This window comes from Maylandia zebra, linkage group LG5, assembly GCF_041146795.1.
Source record: "Maylandia zebra isolate NMK-2024a linkage group LG5, Mzebra_GT3a, whole genome shotgun sequence".
In the NCBI taxonomy this organism is placed as follows: Eukaryota; Metazoa; Chordata; class Actinopteri; order Cichliformes; family Cichlidae; genus Maylandia; species Maylandia zebra.
In genome coordinates this window covers 35,292,472-35,312,944 of record NC_135171.1, presented here as the reverse complement: position 1 = coordinate 35,312,944, position 20,473 = coordinate 35,292,472, and the positions used below count along the sequence as shown (strand labels likewise).

General features: G+C 39.4%; 1 protein-coding gene across 1 annotated transcript in view; it reads left to right on the top strand.

The window, feature by feature from the left end:
* The window catches only part of tafa3a (TAFA chemokine like family member 3a), a 128,317-nt gene that overhangs the window by 98,095 nt on the left and 9,749 nt on the right, over positions 1-20,473 (top strand). Inside the window, exons 3-4 of the mRNA XM_004547587.5 lie at positions 9,671-9,820; positions 10,621-10,745. Of these exons, the coding sequence (XP_004547644.1) occupies positions 9,671-9,820; positions 10,621-10,745 (275 nt within the window). The remainder of the gene's footprint in view (positions 1-9,670; positions 9,821-10,620; positions 10,746-20,473) is intronic.

Below are 20,473 nucleotides of genomic sequence, written 5' to 3'. Positions count from 1 at the left end.
CATGATCACTACAGCGGCAGCTCTTATGGGAACATCTTTTGGGTTCACTTGTCCTTGGAGAAGGAAGGGTCACTGCAGTACAATGTATAATGAAACATTTCTCGTCTAATTGGAGTGGGCTCTTTCAGGATGACAATTCCCCCATCAATATTGCATGAGGGGGTCACTGAATGATTTCATGAGTATGAAAATTATGTGAATTATATGATACGAACTGACAAGAGGGCTCTTCACCTTCTCAAAAAACAAATGAGGGAAATAATGCTGATGAGAGCGATAAAAATGAACCAACAAAAGAACATAGTGTTCCCCATCAAAAACACAAGATAAAACAATACTTAGCAGCAGAGACTTTGCTGTTAAATGTCATCTTGACCAATGTTTGTCCCAAAAATATGAGAATAGCATCCACACTGATAAAAAGTAGAATTTCCAGTTAAATTAAACTGATTCTGCCTCTCTCTCAGAGGTGAGTGCGTCTCTGCATCGTGCTGGGCCTGATCGTCAGCTCAGCAGGTTTGCAGCATGGCAGAAACGAGTCAGTCTTTTCTGATATGGTAATCCAATTAAACACTGCTCTTGTGAGAGATCACTTTGTATTTCTCACCAGGCAATAGGAATGAATGTTTCATAAGTCAATACTTCAGTATGTCTCTGGTGTTTTTGATGCCACAATGACAGATTTTTTTTAATGTATCTATTTCAATTGTTTTACCAGGATCTATTTTTAATGCCCACTCACATTTCCTATTAATGAGTGTTTTGGCTGTGGGAAGCTGGTAGCTGTTGTCATTTGTAGCCTCTGTTATACCTGGAAAATATGCTGCAGTTAGTTGTGTTCAGCATGTAGAGGCTTTTGAGTTGGCAAAAATGGGTTACCGGCCTTTGGAACAAATAGTATGATTTGAATCATTATTAATTCATATAGTGTCTCTATTGTATGCCCCACAACCTCAGTTTTTTTTTTATGGCTGCTGCTGTTTCTGCGGTTGGGCCCTCTGGCCAGAACCTTACTCTGTTTTCAGTGTTTTGATCTGCCTCTACGTTTGCCAACTGAAAAAGGCTGACTAGCTGCACACTGCATGGGGCAAGATTGAAACAGAAAATACACACTGGATTTTTTTTGTTCCCTGTCCTTCTGTGGTGTAAGCCCACTAAAGCTTAATGTGCTTCATACCTTATTGAATAACAGAGATTATTTCTTGTCAGGTGTGGGTCTTTTCACGTCAACAAGAAGATTTGATTTGATGTTAATTCAACTTAAGAACACTAGGGTCTGTCAAGTGCACTTGTTTGAACTGTACACTTGGAGTTTAGATAAGCAGGTTCTTACTCACTCTAGATGTATAATTGTTATATTAAAGCTAAAATTATTTATTAATTATGTATTTTCTTCTAAATGATATAAGCTCCTTTAACTACCTAACTAATTTGATTTGATGGGTCATTAATAAATATCTCATTTTGTGCTATATATATATATATATATATATATATATATATATATATATATATATATATATATATATATATATATATATATATATATATATATATATATCAGTGTTGTTCCTTTGATGTCGCTAAATGAGCATGAATGCAGTGCAGCTAACGATGAAATAACCCATTTGGAATATTTCCCCACTTAAGGTGATGCCATTGATATTCAAGACTCTGTGGCGTTTCTTGTTTGTCAGTTCTTTGATGAACTGACCTCAGGCACCTTGATGAACACTCAGTAGATTTCATTTTGCAAACAATACTAGATGTCGCATGACCTTCACTGTTTCTTTGACTGCGTGTTGATGCATTTTATGTTTACAGATTTACATTTTTTACATTACAGGAGCTGTATGCAAAGAGATGCTGGAGGTTCAGCTCAAAAGCTCTCAGTAATGGTGACTACAAAAGAAACAATATATATTTTTTAAATGCTAACTATCATAAGATATTTTTCAAATGCTTGAAATATGTTCCTTCTATTTTTGTTTATATTTGTCTCATACCTAATAATACAGGATACAGAGTTGTTACATGACATTTGTCAGTTTCATGAGAGTTATGTTTTATATGTATTTTTTATTTGTTATTGAAAGTAGAGAGAAGGAGTGTGACAGGAAATAAAAGCCTAAGCTGGTATCAAAATAGAAATTTGTTACTGGCTCAAGGTGTGTTATATTGTAAGTGTCATGAGCTGGTTGTGTGGTAGGCAGAGAGAGGACCCAAAATGCAGGACTTGGCAAACAGGCTTAACTTAAGACAGAGCTTTATTTGCTGGCAACTGGCTGATTGAACAATATACTGTAACAAACAGAGCTAAGCTGGAGTAAACTAACTGAAACCACAAACCCTGAGACTCACACACACATACACACAACATGAGAAGATGACAACGACGTGACAAGGAACAGAGGAAAACTAAGGAGCTAAATACACAGGATATCCAGAGTCTGAGCAATGGGTGGAAAACACAGCTGGACAAAATCTGACCAGTGAAATAAGGGAAGCAAAACTAAATGTAACACATATAAAACGAGGGACTGTCAAAAGGAAACAAAGTGACAAGGACACTGAGACTCAGGCAAAGACACGTGAGCTTGACATTAAGACAGGGATAACAGATATAGAAACACATGATGGACTGACATAAAAAGGGGGACAGACATAAAAGCAAGCAATAGCCAAACTAAAGCAGGACTGCTGAGGGGGATGCTGATGAGGACATACAGAGAAAAGACTGGGAAACTGGACATGAAAGGAAACTAAATTAAACAAGAACCAAGAACTTAAATAACAAAAAAAAAAGAAGCTCCCTTAAAGTGAAGATCAGAATTTCAGTATTCTGCACAAATGAACAACAAACTCAAAAAACCTGGGTCAAAGCCCCAGAACCATGACAGTTTAAGTTTTAAATCTTATGATCTTTAATTAGAAAAGAAACACCAACAATCACTCGGAAACAGTCGGGAGGAAACCCATTGCAGCATGACTAAGGGATGGTTCAGCATCACTTGATCCGTCCCTAACTAGAAGCTTTTTCACAAAGGAAGGTTTTAAGTCGAATCTGAAAAATAGTGTCTGTCTCCTGTATCCAAACTGGGAGCTGGTTCCATAGTGGAGGGGCCTGATAGCTGAAGGCATGTCCACCTATTCTGCTTTTGAAAGCTCACAAGTAAGCCTGCAGTCTGACACGAAGTACTCGGTTAGGATAATAAGGTACAGTGGAGGTCTATATTGGGGTGATTATTCAAGACTATGTGCGAACAGAACAATTTTACATTTAATTCTGAATTTAACAGGGAGAAATATGGTCTCTTTCTTGTCCCAGTCAGTGCTATCGCTGTAGCATATTGGATCAGCTGAAAGTTATTCAAGGTGCTTTTAGAGCTTTTAACAGCACTTTTGGAAATATGCTTACAAAAATTCTACAACAAATAGAAACACCCTATTCCAGGATGTCATTCATAGTATTACCTCAGTTTACGTTTTTGAACTTGTAAGAGATGATTCGATGCATTATGTGCCTCAGTTTTGCCTCTTCAAGAAGTATTTCTCCTTTTTGCAGTCTGTGAGGTCTTCCAGACGCCATTACCACGTTCCTCTTTTTCATGTATTCTCTGTCGTGCTTCTATTACTGTATGTTGTGCTTGACTGACCAGGTGATCCTGATATAGCAAGTCATGCAGCTGACAGCAGGAACAGCGTGTTGTCCTGGACGCCTCCACACCGGCATGTTAGATCAATTGTTTGATTGCTGTAGAAGCTGACAGTAACCTGTTGCTTTCTCCTAACCCTTGCAATCAGTTCTTTGGTAAGAACAACAGGAGAGCACTAGTGATTGCCAACAAGTTTTTTTTAGTAGAGAAATGAATGTATAGCTCTGTTCCATAAGGTTCAGTTTGCAACAGTGTTTCTCAAGGGCTTTCTAAGCTATGACCTGATTTATTTTGGGTTGCAGGACAAATTGCAGTCTGCTTTTAATGTATATATGTGGCCTAAAAAGTGTATTTTTGCAGAAATCAGCAACACTCCAAATATAACTTTAATGTCAGATTGACCTTAGGACTAGTCAGTGGCCTTTTTTAAAGAATTACTATTACCTCATATGTGTGCATGTCATCATGTATGACTTTAGGTGAGTGTGACTGAGTTCTTGAATTAAACAGATAATGTTCTTATGTTCTATTTAGCTTTTTCAGAACACAAAAAACTTGCTTGTAAAACGAAAATGTGAGAATGAAGCATGACTCATGAGGACATTTTATAAATAAAAACAGCGGCTGTGGTTCTCTTTTTCCTGCCTGCCTTTTGTCATTGTGTTGGCACTAAATAAATGAATAAAAATAAGTCAGAGCTAGTGGGCAACGTGATGGGGAAAATAAGAAAATTAAAAGAAGAGTGCATCTGTCATCTCTTTCCATTTTGCACCACGGGATTCACACTTTGCAAAGTCTCTTATTGTAAACTGAAATGGGCTCATAAAAAACGACGAGTTTACTCATGAAGAGTACTACGAACTTCATAGTACAATAAGTGTACAGTAGGTCAGTTTGAGTTTTTCAGCCTTTAAATAAATCTTTTTTGTGACTCTATTATTAATATGAAAATTATTTCAATTATCATCAGTGTCTAAAACTATCCACAATTTGGGATTACAAGGAAGACACTAAAGGAAATGTTCATTCCGACTGAGTTTGTCAATTGTGTTACTTACAGTCCAAATAATAGTTTTGTAAGATGACATTATTAAAGTAAAGGCTATGTCAGCTTAATACCATTAACTGATGAGATACATTCAGTCACCCGGCTTTCATCTGAAATAAACATCACTTAAAACACTGAATGATCTTTACCGTCTAAATGAGGCCACAGAGCTAGGTTTTCTCCTTCCCACCATATTTACCAATACAATATAGCGTAGCTGATGCTAACTCGCACTGACATAAGGGATTTTAGTCATCAGACTATACAATGTGTTCATAAAAGTAAACAAATTCAGCTGACAAATAACCAAATAATCATCATTATCTCAAGAGTGACTATACATCGGTTTAAGTTTCATGTTTTATGACCCATTGCTAATCCTAATGATGTTGCTGGAACACAACCTAGCAAGCTAGAAAAGCTTTATATTTGTTGTACTAATAATTCACAATTATTTAAATGTCATATGTAATTGTTCAGCAATTGCAGTAAATTGTTTCCTCCATACTTTTGTGCAGGTTCTGGTTGAATTTTGGCATTAATCAATCAGGTTTCGATGAATATCATTGCAGAGGAGATTAGAGTGGTATTGACTGGCTGAAGGGTTGGGCCTTGTGCCAGCTCTCATTAGTGGTCTCTGTCCTTTCACCTCGGTTTGTCTCTCAGTTTTCCCTGCTGCTAATGTTTGTGCCTGCTGATTTAAACCGATGGTAGTCCTAAGTGCTTTAATAGAAATGTATTGATCACAGGGCTTGCGAGCCATTTATGTGGCTACATGGATATTTTCACACAGAAAAGATAACAGGCAACCTATTTTCTGCATGTATACATTGCATTTTATGTCTTTCATTCTGCTGTTTTACGGTAAAAAAACAAAACAAAATGTAATCTTCATGTGAAACATTTGTGTTTCATGTAAGCAGTCTGAATTCGGCCTTACCTTGAGACCTATGTCCTATCAGTACTTGGCTATTGCAAAAAGAGTTTAGTCCATTTAGGTCAGTCAACCTAAATTTTCACCCAAAGTCTTAAAGGTTTTAACTCCAAGTTTGTCTCTAGTTTTCCAGTTTTTGAAAAACTCTTTCTCTGGTATCATTATTTCCCAGGACTCCATGCCCACTATGTAGAAGCCATAGTAATCACACATTGTTGTTTCTTACTCAGCTGACCCCTATGGCCTGCTCTCTGACCGCTCACCCCTTCCACACTGCATGGGGTTTTTAGAACGAGCCTCACAGTCAGCGACCTTGGTCAGCAGCTCCAGTTTTAATCAGTGGTTGTCTTCAGATGGGGTGTCCAAACTAGCCGCTTTCTGTTTCCTTAACGAGTCTACAGTCCCATTCTCACTTGCAGCCTATGCTGTAGCTCTCACTTGCTTTGTTTCTTTTTACATCAGGGTGATTGCCTCTTTATGAATGTGCCTGACCAGCACCTAAGGAAATTGGATACTAATTACCATTGCATGTTTAGTAATATTAATAGCTAAGCTAGCTAGGTGTCCATCCCAATTCCCACTTAGTCATATATCAATCTGGTTTTATACATAAAATTTTATATACAAATCTGCCCCTGGACTGGTTCCTTACTATCTGTTAAAATATAAAATATGTAAAAACCAAAGTCACTTTCTCTCATAATAGTTTACAAATTTTTATGTATAGAATAAACAACAAAACGACAATATTTGCTTTGTTATGCTGCCCCACTTTACAAAATAATAAGTCAGTTATAAAAGACTGGTTTCTTGTAGTTGCTCTTCAAGTTGCACTGAACCTGTTTTGACCTTGATATTTATTTTATGCAATCTGCATATTGTGTTAACTCTTGTAGACTGTGACTTTTAATAATTGCTGTGATGTCTGTTGCCCTCTTGGCCAGGTCATTCAGGGAAAGAAACAAACATTTTCTTTAATCACACTGAGACTTTTACCTAGAGAAAAATGGTAGCGTGGAGATGTATACAGAAAAAAAAAACTATATAAATGAAGCACATCAGAGTTCAGACAGGGTTTGAATGTGATATCTAGCCTTATCTTTGAGTTGATGCAATTATATTGTTTTGATGTAAGCCGTTATTAATCCATTATATCCATTATATAAAAGGTGTAATGACTAATCAGTTAATGCTCTATTTGTTTTCCCTCACAATAAGGTAATTTACAATGACTATCTTCCCCCATTGCCCCTCTAGGGATCACCTATTGTCCGTGTGCATCTATCTCTTAACAAAGTTTGAATATTCTGACAAAGCTATTCCAACTTTTGAAATTAACTTTGACCGGGGGCGTGCTGGTGGCTTAAAGATAATCACATCAAGGGCATGCAGCCTGACCTGTTTTTGCATCAGTAAGTTTCTGCTCACTGAAAAGCACTTAATCGTCAATTGTTGTCTTGGCTTTTGTGGGAATGTGAATAGCACCTTATTGATTGGAAGCAAAATGTTTTTAATGTTGTAGATGAGATTTCAGGATTGCTAGCTAATGGGAAGATGGAAGCTCGCTGCAATTTATTTTCAAGAAGAGGCCCAAATTGGAAAATCTTTACAGACATAATTAAGGCTTATCTGATAGTATTGTCAGAACTTTTCAGATGCTGTTTTTATTTATTTATTTTACCTATGCAGCAGTGTTTGTTAGGTACCAAAACACAAACATGCACAGCATTGAGATGGGTCTATCCAGAAAAGTAATGAATATAATGTAAAGAGCAGTATTGATGTTTCATCAAAGCTAATGACAGTAAAAACAATGTCCTTGTAACTGGTATTGCATTGTATTGCCATTATTTTGCCAAATAATTTAAAACTATGTCTTTTGTTGATGTTATATTATCAGTTAGATTAGGCTTACCCTAATCGAAGGTGTTACTTTTGTCCTCTGGTTGCAACTATGGGTGAGCTGCATTGTGTATGCCGCTCAAGGATATGGTATGTGGACCAGTGGAGCTACATGGAGTTCAAAGTCAGGCTCCTCCACCTGGGGTATGACCTGGATATAAAGTAGCTATGGTGTTTTGGTGTTTCAAATAAGATTTCACTATAACAGATAATTGGTACTAGTGGGACTCTCCTTATAATAATATAGGCATGAAAGCACAAAGGGAAATGTTTTTCAGTCTTCTATGGGGCAAAACTCGTGTCCTGACAAAACATTAACAACAGTCTCTCTTGCACCTTTTCTCAGCACTATGCTTTATACTATCTTTCATACTGGATGACTACTTTCTCTTGAGCTCTGCAGAACACTTGTTTTGTTGGAAAGAACTGTACAGTGGATTTCATATTACTAATCCATGTAATCCAAGTAATCCAGAATTGTTGCTTGTAACGCTTGAAAATCAAATATTTGTTCAATTATTAGAATATGCCATTTTGAACTTGAGTAAATCACTATTCAAACAATATAGCTGTCTCCATCTAGTTCAATGAATGTAACCACAATCATAGGGAAGACTGTTGACTTCACTGTTATCTGAATAACGATCATCAAAACACTCCACAGAGAGGGTAAGCCACAGAAGGTCATGGCTGGAGAAGCTGGCTGTGCGGCTGCTGTATTGAAGCATATTGATAAAAAGTTGAAAAGTGTGGTAGGAAAAGTTGCACAAACAACAGAAGCTGGTGTTAGACCATCAAGAGCCACTGCAAACAGATATCCTCAGGAAAGAGGCTGCAACTGTCAGAGCTAACGTCAACCCACTCCTGAGCCAGAGACAACATTGCTTATCTGAACTAAGTTGAAAAAGAACAGTGCCAGATGCTTTTTTGGACCAATGTTCTCTTTTTAGATTAAATATTGGATTTCATTGGAAATGTTCTGTATTGTAAATCCTTCTAACTGATCATTGGAGCTATTCTAAAAATTTAGGATACTGGATTTCTCATTTACATGAGCTATAAGCCATGAACATCAAAAGTAAAGCAAAAAGGACTTGAAATATTTTAATTTAGAGGTAACCAATAAAGAATCTATGAAATTTGAACTTTCTGAATTAAAAAAAAAAGTTTTTTTGAGCTGTACTATACTTTAATAGCTGGGTAGTTGACACCATATTACCAAAAGATGCCTGTGTACCTTGTTTTTATTCATTTTGTTAGCTTTTGGGCATCTTTAAATTTCTTTGCTCTCTTGCAAAACTGATAAAACTTACATATCTGTACAGTAATATGAGAGTACCACCCGCAACTGGTTAGTTTAGTGTACCACAAATGCTGGAAATGTGCTGCACTATTTACTATGTTCATCCATCACCATAAAAATGGGCACTTTCATTTATTTTTAGCCAAGCCCACTGCTGACTGTAATTAGTCAAAATTGTATATTTAAAATGATTCCCATCAACTGCACTGGAGTCTTCTGTATGATTAATTTCCCTAAATGATACAAGAAAGGTAAGGACAATTAGATAATCTGTATTAGAAAGTAACCTTTGCAAAGAATTACATTTTTAGTGCAACCACATGGGAATGGGGCAGAATATCAAAAACAAGTTTGGACGTTCAGAGAGGGAATAGAGGTTCAGTGGTTGAAAGTTTTGGTTCCATGCAAGACGGCCCTGAGTTTGTACCCTTCTGCTTGCAGTTATTTTCTATGGGAGCTCCAGCTTCTCCCACAATCACAACATGCGCTCCTCCTCTTGTGACCAAAGTACTGGCTAAATAGATCTCCTAACGCAATGCTCCTTTAAACGATTTAATGTGATTTTCAGTGGATCCAAAAAATATACGTCCAGATGAACAGAATCAGCTTTTGGAGATTTACTTACTTGGATGATTGAGAATGCATCAAGACATACCACGCATTATAAGAAAAAGAAAACACTCTTATATTAAAAAATACAAACACTCTATACAAACTACCCATTTAGAGTCTTGGTATTTGTAGCTTTGTTGTTGTGGTGAGAGATATTTCAGTTTGAAAAAGGCCGTCTCATATATTCTAACCACTGTGTATATTTGTGTTTCCAGTTCATGTGAAAGCAGGAACCTGTGAGGTAATTGCTGCACATCGATGCTGCAACAAGAACAAGATCGAAGAGCGATCCCAGACTGTCAAATGCTCCTGCTTCCCTGGACAGGTGGCAGGAACAACAAGAGCAGCTCCATCTTGTGTAGACGGTATGCCAAGCTTCTCATTACAGTTTTGGTGATGATTTGAGACCAAATTCTGATTAGGGTAGAAATGTGGCACGGTGTAAACCTGTCACACCTGTCACTGTGCCTCTGGTGCTTATTTCACTGATCGTTTGGCACAAGGAGTTTCTCGTGAAGCAAAAAATACAATGTTGAGATTGCTGTTGTATAACCCAAAGGCTTCATAATCTTCAAATCAATTCACTTATCAGTTCATTCGCTCAGCTGTTTGTCTGCTTTATATCAGACATGTTCAGTGGAATAGACAGAAGGCCAGGTCATTTAAAATTATGTCAAAAGTGGCCTCAGTTACAGGTGAATCGATCCCTATCTCCTCTTTTCACTGTAATATCTCTGACAAGGCTTCCATATTTTGACAGTTCTCCCTTCACTTTAGAAATGTCAGGGAAAGCTGTTTCTGCCCTATAGGCCTCCTTGAAGCAACAAAAAATCTTGACGCATAAGCTTGCTGCACGCTTTTGTTCTCCTCCTACATACAAACATTCATCCTCCACACACCTGCTCACTACTCTCACTGGCTTGACATTGACCCATGCCCTGTAATTCAGGCCTGAAAACACTCTGGAGCAGGACTGACAGGTCTCCACCACCAGCTAGAGATCAAAGTGCTCTCGTTAATCACTGTGCTGTGTATAGAAGTCAAAGGCACTTGCTGTTACTTCAGTCAGAGCAGAAGAACGCTACATATTTAAACAGCATGGTGCTAATTGTTTACTCTGCTGTTTTTCTCTTTTCCTTTATTTCCACTTTTATTTTACTCCCAGCATCCATAGTTGCACAGAAGTGGTGGTGCCAGATGCATCCCTGCATGGATGGAGAAGAGTGTAAAGTGCTGCCTGATCTCAAAGGATGGAGCTGCAGTACAGGAAACAAAGTTAAGACAACTAAGGTGTGTTGAGTTCTGTGTTTGAAAGTAAAAAGTGGGTTCGCGCCTTCATTCATTAAATTGCTAAAATCAACACAATGACACAGTGATAACAAAGTCACAGCCTAGAATAAAAGCTGTAAGAAAATGTGACCCTAAAATAACGGGGAGGTGCGAGGTGAAAGAAAAGGAAGAAAACCTAAGAAAGCACTGAAAGTTTTTTTTTCATTAACTTCAGATGAATGAGATCAGAGTAGGCAGAGTAGAAGGCAGCAGGAGAGGAAGATGTGACTCACAGGGGAGAATCAGTGAAGTGTATCTTGAAGCGATCAGCTTCTGCACTGGAAGGGGGTGAGTTAAGTTCAGCAATCTATTTACTTTTAGACCTATTTTGTTGTCTAACTACAGTCAGTTTATTGTATTTTACTTAAGCTACTAATTTGGTTGCAGCATTTAGATGAGGTATTCGGCAATGCAGCAGGCTCTGGGGCAGACCAGGATGTAAAGGGAAGCTGCTGCTGAAATGTACTCTTCCATGCAATACAATTAAAGCCAAAGAATTCTGGCCTCAACCCTCAGTTTATTTTGGCACAACTGAACTCAAAAGCAATTTTATCCACAAAATACCAAGGAATGTGTAAAATGAAGATTGGTATAGCTAGCCAGAAAACAAATCTAGTTTTGTTATATTAGCAAAATAGTAGCAATAGAACTTAACGTACAATAGGCTAAAGTAGGTAGTTTGGACAATTTCTGACTGTGTTCAATCATCCAAATTCTAGATTATGTTAGAAAAATTCGGTTGGTTTATGTGAACAAACTGCCTGGCTTGAGCTGCAGGAGGCAGGACACGGGATGATCGCTCAAGTGTTGTTAAATACACCAGACAATTACATCCTCTTTTCCCACCTTGGCACAATCATTGAAACTTTGTAGGGAGCTGACAGGCTAAATGTGTTTACCGTATTTACTGTTGACTTATCATATGTAAGAGAATATGCACAAAGGGAATTGTCAGGAAAGAGATGGCTGTTTGGAGACACATCACTTTTATTAGTATTTTGAAAAACAAGTTATGGGTACATATTTGCATAACTTTTTAGGTATATGTACAAGTAGCGGTAATTACAAGTATGAAACATGTACTGTGCTTCATAAATGAGTAACAAATGTAGTACAAAACAATAACCTACAGCACACCAGAAAAATAGATTCGGCCTACCTTTTAGGCTCAGGTGCAGTGACATGGCTTTAACAAGAAGAAAAGTCAGTCATTCACCACCATCTTTCTCTTCTTCCTGCGCACTAAAACCACCAAAGTCCTCTTCTCCAGTGTCGGAAACGAACAGGCTCAGGATGGCTTCGTCATCCACTCTCCGCTTCTCTCCTTCGTTGTCACTTTCAAAACCAAAGAAATCCTCGTTGTCAGTGTCAGAGTCAAACACCCTCAGAAGGGCCGTGGCGGTGTCCTCCTCTCCATCATGCAGCAGTCCAGCCCTTCGAAATCCGTTGGTGATCGTGGATGTTTTCACACTTTTCCACGCTGTCAGAATCCACTGGTGGAGTTGGGCATAACTTGCTTTTCGCAAGTTTATCGCCGCTCATCATCCACGCCTCCCGCTGAACGCGTAGCGCTACTTTGAAGTTTGTTTTTCGTGCTACTTTGTACGGCACTACATTGCCTGGCGGACGGACATGTGACCAACATACCACTCTTGAACCCCGATCAGGCAACGTAGTGCCGTACAACAGCGGAACAAACAAAACAAATCGTCTTACGATACCACAAAAATCATGGACAATCCATAGAAAAGCAGCACCTGACTAAAAGCCGCAGGGTTCAAAGCTTGTGCAAAAAGTAGCGGCTTATAGCCCGACAATTACGGTAATATATGATCCAACTGCGTCAGCCATGGAGTGAAAGGTGCCAGTTTAAAACTGTTTTGGACTGAAAAGCTCAATCAGGCTTTCTGGAAAACGCTTGGTTCCAAGTAAAGAAGGCAATAAAAATGCATGGTATTGTACACTGACTGGATATTTTATAAGGTACACGTTGCTGGTATCAGTCTGGATCCTCTATTGCCTTTGTGGCATAGATTTAACAAGGTGCTGGAAACATTCCTCAGAGATTTTGGTCTATATCAGCATAACAGCATCATACGGTTGCTGCAAATTTGTCAGCTGCACATTGCTGACTGAGATCAAGATTGTGGAAGCCATTTGAGTGCAGTTACTTTCCAGAAACCAGTTAGAGATGATTTGAGGTTTGTGACAGGTATATTAATCCTCTTGGAAGCATTCGACCGTGTCCCTCGGGGTGTCCTGTGGGAGGTGTTGCGGGAATATGGGGTGTCTGGCCCATTGCTACGGGCCATTCGGTCCCTATACAACCGTTGCAAGAGCTTGGTTCGCATTGCCGGCAATAAGTCGGACTCGTTCCCGGTGGGTGATGGGCTCTGCCAGGGCTGCCCTTTGTCTCCGGTTCTGTTCATAATTTTTATGGACAGGATTTCTAGGCGCAGCCAAGTGGCAGAGGGCTTTCGCTTTGGTGGCCTCAGAATCTCATCTCTGATTTTTGCAGATGATGTGGTTCTGTTGGCTTCATCGGGTGAGGGCCTCCAGCTCGCACTGGAACGGTTCGCAGCCGAGTGTGAAGCAGCGGGAATGAGGATCAGCACCTCCAAATCTGAGGCCATGGTTCTCAGCCGGAAAAGGGTGGAGTGCCCACTCTGGGTCGGGGATGAGTTCCTGCCCCAAGTGGAGGAGTTCAAGTATCTCGGGGTCTTGTTCGCGAGTGATGGGAGAAGGGAGCCGGAGATCGACAGACGGATTGGGGCTGCAGCTGCAGTAATGCGGACGCTGCACCGGTCCGTCGTGGTGAAGAGGGAGCTGAGTGTAAAAGCGAAGCTCTCAATTTACCGGTCGATCTACGTCCCTACCCTCACCTATGGCCACGAGCTGTGGGTAGTGACCGAAAGAACGAGATCGCGGATACAAGCGGCAGAAATGAGCTTCCTCCGAAGGGTGGCTGGCCTCTCCCTTAGAGATAGGGTAAGAAGTTCGGCCATCCGGGAGGGGCTCAGAGTAGAGCCGCTGCTCCTCCACATCGAAAGGAGCCAGCTGAGGTGGTTCGGGCATCTGACAAGGATGCCCCCTGGGCGCCTCCTGGGTGAGGTGTTCCAGGCATGTCCCACCGGGAGGAGGCCCCGGGGCAGACCCAGGACACGCTGGAGAGATTATATCTCTCGGCTGGCCTGGGAACGCCTTGGTATTCCCCCGGATAAGCTGGAGGAGAGGGAGGTCTGGGCCTCTTTGCTTAGGCTGCTGCCCCCGCGACCCGGCCCCGGACAAAGCGGATGAAGATGGATGGATGGATGGATGGAAGCAGCCATCCAATGATGGGTACTAACATGTGAATTTTTCAGCAGAAAATGATAAAGAAGAAGAATTATTAAATATCAGATGTCCAATTTAAGTGATTCTGTGTGAATTGTAGCCTAGCTGACAGGAGTAACATTAATGTGGTCTTCTGCTGCTAATGGAGGCCACATACTTCAAGGTTCAATGCTGTTGTACATTCAGAGATTTGTTCTACTACTAGTTTTTGCACCATTCACTCTAAATTCCAGTGATGGTCGTACAGGAAAATCTCAGTAGATCACCAGTTTCTGAATTACTCAGGACAGCCTGTCTCACACCAAAAACCATGTCACATTCAAAGTCACTTAAATGAACTTTCTTTGTACTTTTGATGCTTGGTTTGAGTCAAAAGTGGGAAGAAAGGTCCCACTTTTCTTCCCATCAAGATGTCAGCAGGTCATCTTCACCATGTCTACATGTGATTGACTGAATAGTTATTTGTGTTAAGAAGGAGTTGAACAGGTGTACCTAATAAAGTTTTCCATTAGTGTATACATATGCTGAACACATTATAGTAGATGTGAAATTAAGAAATGAAGAATATCACACATTCATATACTGATGATAGGTATGTTATCGGACCGATATAGAGATATGTTCCCCGAGCTACATCATAACAATGCATATAAATAGAGATACTGCCAAACCTTCACCATGTTCTTAAACAACTTTGGAGATGACCTGAGATAAATATAGCATATGCTGTATATTTTATTATGGCTTTAGTTTATTTTATCTTTAGCTCCTGTTAAGCAACATTCAAAAGGAATGCTTATTTAATCAGAGCCAATTGTTGTAACATTAGTCACAACTGGTTTCTTTAAACTTTTTCTGTCAGAATGTAATTTTGGGGGGATTTAAGAGATAATCTGACATATCTAAATAGCACTTGTGATGAATTACAATTATTAAATCATGAAATGAGCTCAGGGTTTTAATCACAAGTTGACAGTTGAGCTTGTTTTAAGACAGCCAGCCTGCAAAATATTTAGTGTCAAAATGATTACTGGATATTCATTTTGTGCTTCATTAATATATGCAATAAGACATTTGTCTTTTTTCTGCATGCATAATTTCACACTCAAAGCAATTAAATCATTACAGGCTGAAAGTCAGATATAATCTTTTATATGACTAGAATAAATATAGAAATACAATTATCATGAGAGTCTGCACTGCAGTTGGTAGTTGACTACTTTGTAAGCAAAAAACAATTATCGTATCTGTAACAGACAATGTGATTGTACACCACTGAGGTCACTGATACAAGATGGAAACTGCAGCCTCTGATGAACGAAATGTTTCGCATGACTGATCAGATTCGTATACCATGTTGCCATCTCATCCTCAAGGTTTCTGCATTAAGGTTAAGTGAGAGGAGGCTTGAATCACAGCCTGCCTTCGAATAGGCTTGCATTTGACTTCCAAAGTGCAAGAGAGAAGCAAAACAAAGGCAAGCAATGGCAGGAGAAAGACAAACAAACAACGAACAAATATTCCCCCAGGAAGCAAAATTGTCGAGTGGGATATGCTGAAGGAGCCAGGAGGGCTCAAGCTGGAGCACTTCTGGAGATTAATAGAGGTTATCTGGAAGTGTGTTTTGGGTTTGAGGGTGTGGTGGACCTGAAGTGGATGGTAGGTGAGGAGGGGGGACACAGTAGGCCCTTAGCCATCCATCACGGTCCACTGTTTGACTCACCAAACGCCTGTAGTTGAGCTGCCTCTTCCATTATTCATGCCTACAGGAGGCTGGGATGAAGCAGAGCTTTTTATTTTAGCCGGGTTAATAATTCATGCCCTCTCACACAGCCATGGGAAAGCAGAAACAGAGGCACAGACGAGCAGGGGTCCAGGTGGCTAGTAGAACCCGTCAGAACCTCGACTCTTTTTTGATTAGGGAGTCAGCGGGGGTCGCTCCATGCTCATGGCCTTGCTACCTCCCACAGAGAGCAAGCCAGGGACGGCTTATGTTTGCTAGAGGGCTCTGTACCTGAGTATCTCAACAGTTAGCATCATTCTGAGGAATGAAGGGAGGGTTTCCTGAGGACTGAGCTCAGGTTCTTAAGTGTGGCATTGGTGCAGTAAATGTTTCTGTGAAGTCTATTACTCTCTGAATAGAAATCCCAACAAATGAAACTGGAGCATATCCAAAAATAGTATTTCAATGATTCAAAATGTAAGCCTTTTAAGTCTTGGTTACAACTTAGGTTGAAAGACATAAACCCTGGTGAAAATTATATTTTACACTCCATTTTTTAGATAATACGTGATTTGGGTAAAGTGTAAAAAGTCCAATAACAATCATAATTACATTAATTTAAGTAAGTCCGTGTACAGAACGGGAAAGGTCAGAGGTGGCCTGGTTTTACAGTACACTGCATATTGGTTTCTTTGAACTTAGGACTTGCAAGTTTACAGTTTGTTTTGGCTTCACAGCTTTTATCGGTGTCTTTACAAAACCAGTGGGCAGAAATGCTTTAGAGAACAAAAGGTAACCCCACTGTTGTTTACAATACTGCTTTAAGACTGAGCTCAGTTTACACTCTTCAGTCTGTAAGTTATTTTTCATATTTGGAATATTAAGGGTCCAGAACAGACTTTGCAGTACATGCCTCCTACAGTACTTATTGCCCAGCAGTGTTGCTTCGATTAAAAAGAAGTGTCAATTCAGTTATGATGAAGTCACATCAGTAAAGTAGATGTCTTAACACCTCCCTAGGCCCCTTTTCAGACAGCTCCAGTTGTTACCTCTTTCTCAGCATGTCCAGCAGCAGCTAGCGTTATGGTTCTGCTCGTAATGTCAGGAATTATAACCTCGGCTGTTCCTGCTTTTCACTTCTCATCAATCAGAAGACAAAACAAAAAGAGAGGCTTTCCACTTGACAGGTGCTGCTTGTAGAGAATGTGTTGAAGTGTGTTGATTGATAGCTGTCCAAGAGAGATTTTTTTTTCCTGTAAAAAAAAAAAAAAAAAAAAAAAGTGAAAATATCTCTTGTTCTCTCTAACATAACTGTGTAAAGTGTATGCATTTTAGCTACAATGTATCAGATAAATTATAGGTGCAGTTCAGCTGAGAGGACAAATAACCCTAGCTGGAATCTAATGTTTTCCGAGACAATATCCACATGAGAAAATAAGTTTTACTGGCCAAAATATAACGGAAAATGCGTATTGTTAAAACAACAAGAAAGAAATAAGCATGAGAAATTCCTTTAAATAGATGGTTTATACTCCAACACAAAGGTAAATTCATTGAAAGGTAATGGAAAAGCAGAACAGTGCTGATGCTGGTTATTCACACTATATCTGGTCTCAAAACAAACCTGTTAGTCCAAAGCTGCTAGTCCAGTAATGACAAGCGGCCTTATTGGAATTTCTTTCCACCGTCCAGGCCTGAAATAAACTCTCATCATTACACATCTGCCAACGGGGAACCCTATACCATCTTCTAATTGATTAAAATGACTATAAAAGAAAATATCAATGAACACAATGGTAGTTTTTTCTTGAAACTGAATCCCAACTATATTGCCAGTCGAAAGCATGAGAATAAAACTGTTTTTTAGAGTTAAAAGGGAAATGCTCAGCAAATGTTTAATCAATAGACAGCTCAGAAAGATGAGCTAAATACGTTTAATGACAGTTGTTTTGCTTTTTAAATCATTGATTGAGGCTGACATCAACTATGTAATTTGCACAATGAAAACTCTAGAACTGTGAATTAGTCTTTTTGTTACTTAACAATGATGTGCTGATTCTCATGGATATGGCAATAGTGTATACACGAATGTGCTTCTGCATACGTGTGCTTCAGTAGCTATCCATCCAAAGCGGAGTCTTAGATTATTAATGTGACTGACCTGCGGTTGAACAGTCAAGTGTGGTCTTTTATCCTGAAGCAACTTAAGCACTAAACCCGAAGGAGCTGACTTCTGCTGATTCCCCTTTGTGTGTTTACTCCCCAGCAACCATCACAATGACACCCAGAAACCAATGAATGCTAAATGCTTTGATAAGCTTTTGCTAGGCTTCAGGTTTTTGTGACTGCTAACATTGTTTTGCTGTGGTTTTACTCTGTTTAGTGTCCAAGCTTTTTCTCTCTGTCACTAGTTCTTTAAGAGGTCAAATGCCCGTTAGAATCTGCTTCTGCAGTCACAAATGTGTTTGTACTTGTACTTTTCTAACTTTCCTTTTACAATAGAAAACATCTTCAGTGTATAAAAGAAGTTGTGGGGTTTTCACAGTTACTGAGCAATAAAGTGAAATGTAATAATTAAAAATTAAATATTATAAATAAGGATGCAATGTGTCATAGAAAAGACTGTGCGTGTATGGTGGTAATTTACCGGCACAAATACAGGATGCAGAAGACAGGAGTAAAATATTAACAAGCTTTTAATGCTGATAAGTCAAGAAATTACAAAGTCTAACATCTGGGGATGAACAAAGAGCAAAACCACGGAATCCAAACATCCAAGATTTATTGGAATGTACAAGAAGCACAGGGAATCCAGACTCAGAAAACACTAGGAATCCCAATACAGGAAATGTTCTACTACAAGGACACACAACTACACATACAACACAACAAACGACAAATGGGAGAAGTAATGGGTGGAGAACTAACACAGCTGAAGATGATGAACATAACGAGACAGGGCAAGTTAAAGTCAGTACCAGACACAGAACAGCTAGCAAATCAAGCAGGAAGTAAAACACAACTAAACAGGCAAAGGGATTAAGTAATCTGATTCAACAGATAGATTTTTTTTGTTTTGTTTGTTAGTTTTTAACAATACAATAATAATAATAATAATAAGTGCAAATCTAATAACGGATGGCCTGAAAACAGAAATACAGATGAGGTTTTTGTAAAAATGTACCACTTTTTTGTACTTTTAACATAACATTTTATAGTAGTTTCTTTAGAAAGCATAAAATAAAATAATCTCCCCCCCCCCCCCCCCCCCCAACCATGGAGATACACGCACACGCACTGCTTGAAACATCAAGTTAAAACTGAGGGATATCTTCCAATTTACACGTAGTGTAAAAACTGCAGAAAGGGTTTAAGGTGTCCTTTGAGAAGGAATGATAGTAAAAAACAAAATAAATCAGTTTAGACTTGAGGAAAATGAAATGCTGATGCTCACAAATCAGGACATGGCATTATCACAACATTTTAAATTGTCACGAACTAGAGTGAGAAGTATCATGAAGAAATTCAAAGAGTGCTGTCATGTTTCGGCTGTGTGGCAGGCAGGGATTGGACCCAAACGCAAACTCACGGGGACAGAACTTGAACTCAAAAGCACAGCTAGTGATGGGACGTTCTGTATCGAGGCTTCGGAGCGTGTGTCGAGTAATGGAGGGGGCGTTTCCGCGAAGCGCGTATCGAGGCTTGCTTCATTTATGGGAGGAGCTGAAAATGATGACGTCCGAAGCCTCGCTGCCCGGCTGTACCACGTGACTGGTTCATGAAGTGGTTCGAACTTTGCCGCGAGATATGACAGCGATATAAACCCCTCAGACTTCATTCAAAAATGTGGGTGTTTGATGGAGAGTTGCGGTTAGAGAGAGTTTGGAGACCGTTTGGAGGTTTATGAGAGTGAGGAGAGAAAGTCAGGAGAGAATGGAGCCAGCTAAGAAGAGGAGGATGTCCTCCCCTGTGTGGGAACATTTTGATTTTATTCCTCCCAACAAGGTATGTGAATTTCTACAGAAGATGTATTGTCATGATACTGATGGTGCAATACAATTTATGTTGAGCTGTCTTGACTTTTGTACAAGGTGAAGTGTTTGCTATGTGCCAGGGAGCTGGGATATAACAACAACACCTCATCCATGCTTAGGCACTACAGAGATTTGCATGAGAATAAGGGGAACACCGAATGTGGAGCAAGACCAGGTGAGCCATCAAATGCAATGATAATATAGGATGCAGTAATGTTACTAAATGATATAACAATATTATACAACTGTTATAAGTTACGTGTGTGATATTTATATTTGTGCTTTGTCTTTATTGTCTTTCCTCAGGAGAACAATCTCAAATAGATGAAGACCTGGTCAGCATGGTGATTGAGGACTCCCAGCCATTTAGCATTGTGGAGGACAAAGGATTCAAAAGATTTGTTAAATCATTAAATCCCAGCTATGTTCTCCCCACTAAAAAGGTCGTAAAAGCAGTGAAAATTTAGTTTTTACAGAATAAAATGTGAACAGGCAGGACTGAGGCTCAAAGCCTCAGTGTGTAGCTGTCCATACCTCAACGTTACAAAAGCACAACCACTGTCCACACCCCAACCACACCTCACCTCACAGTAAATGAT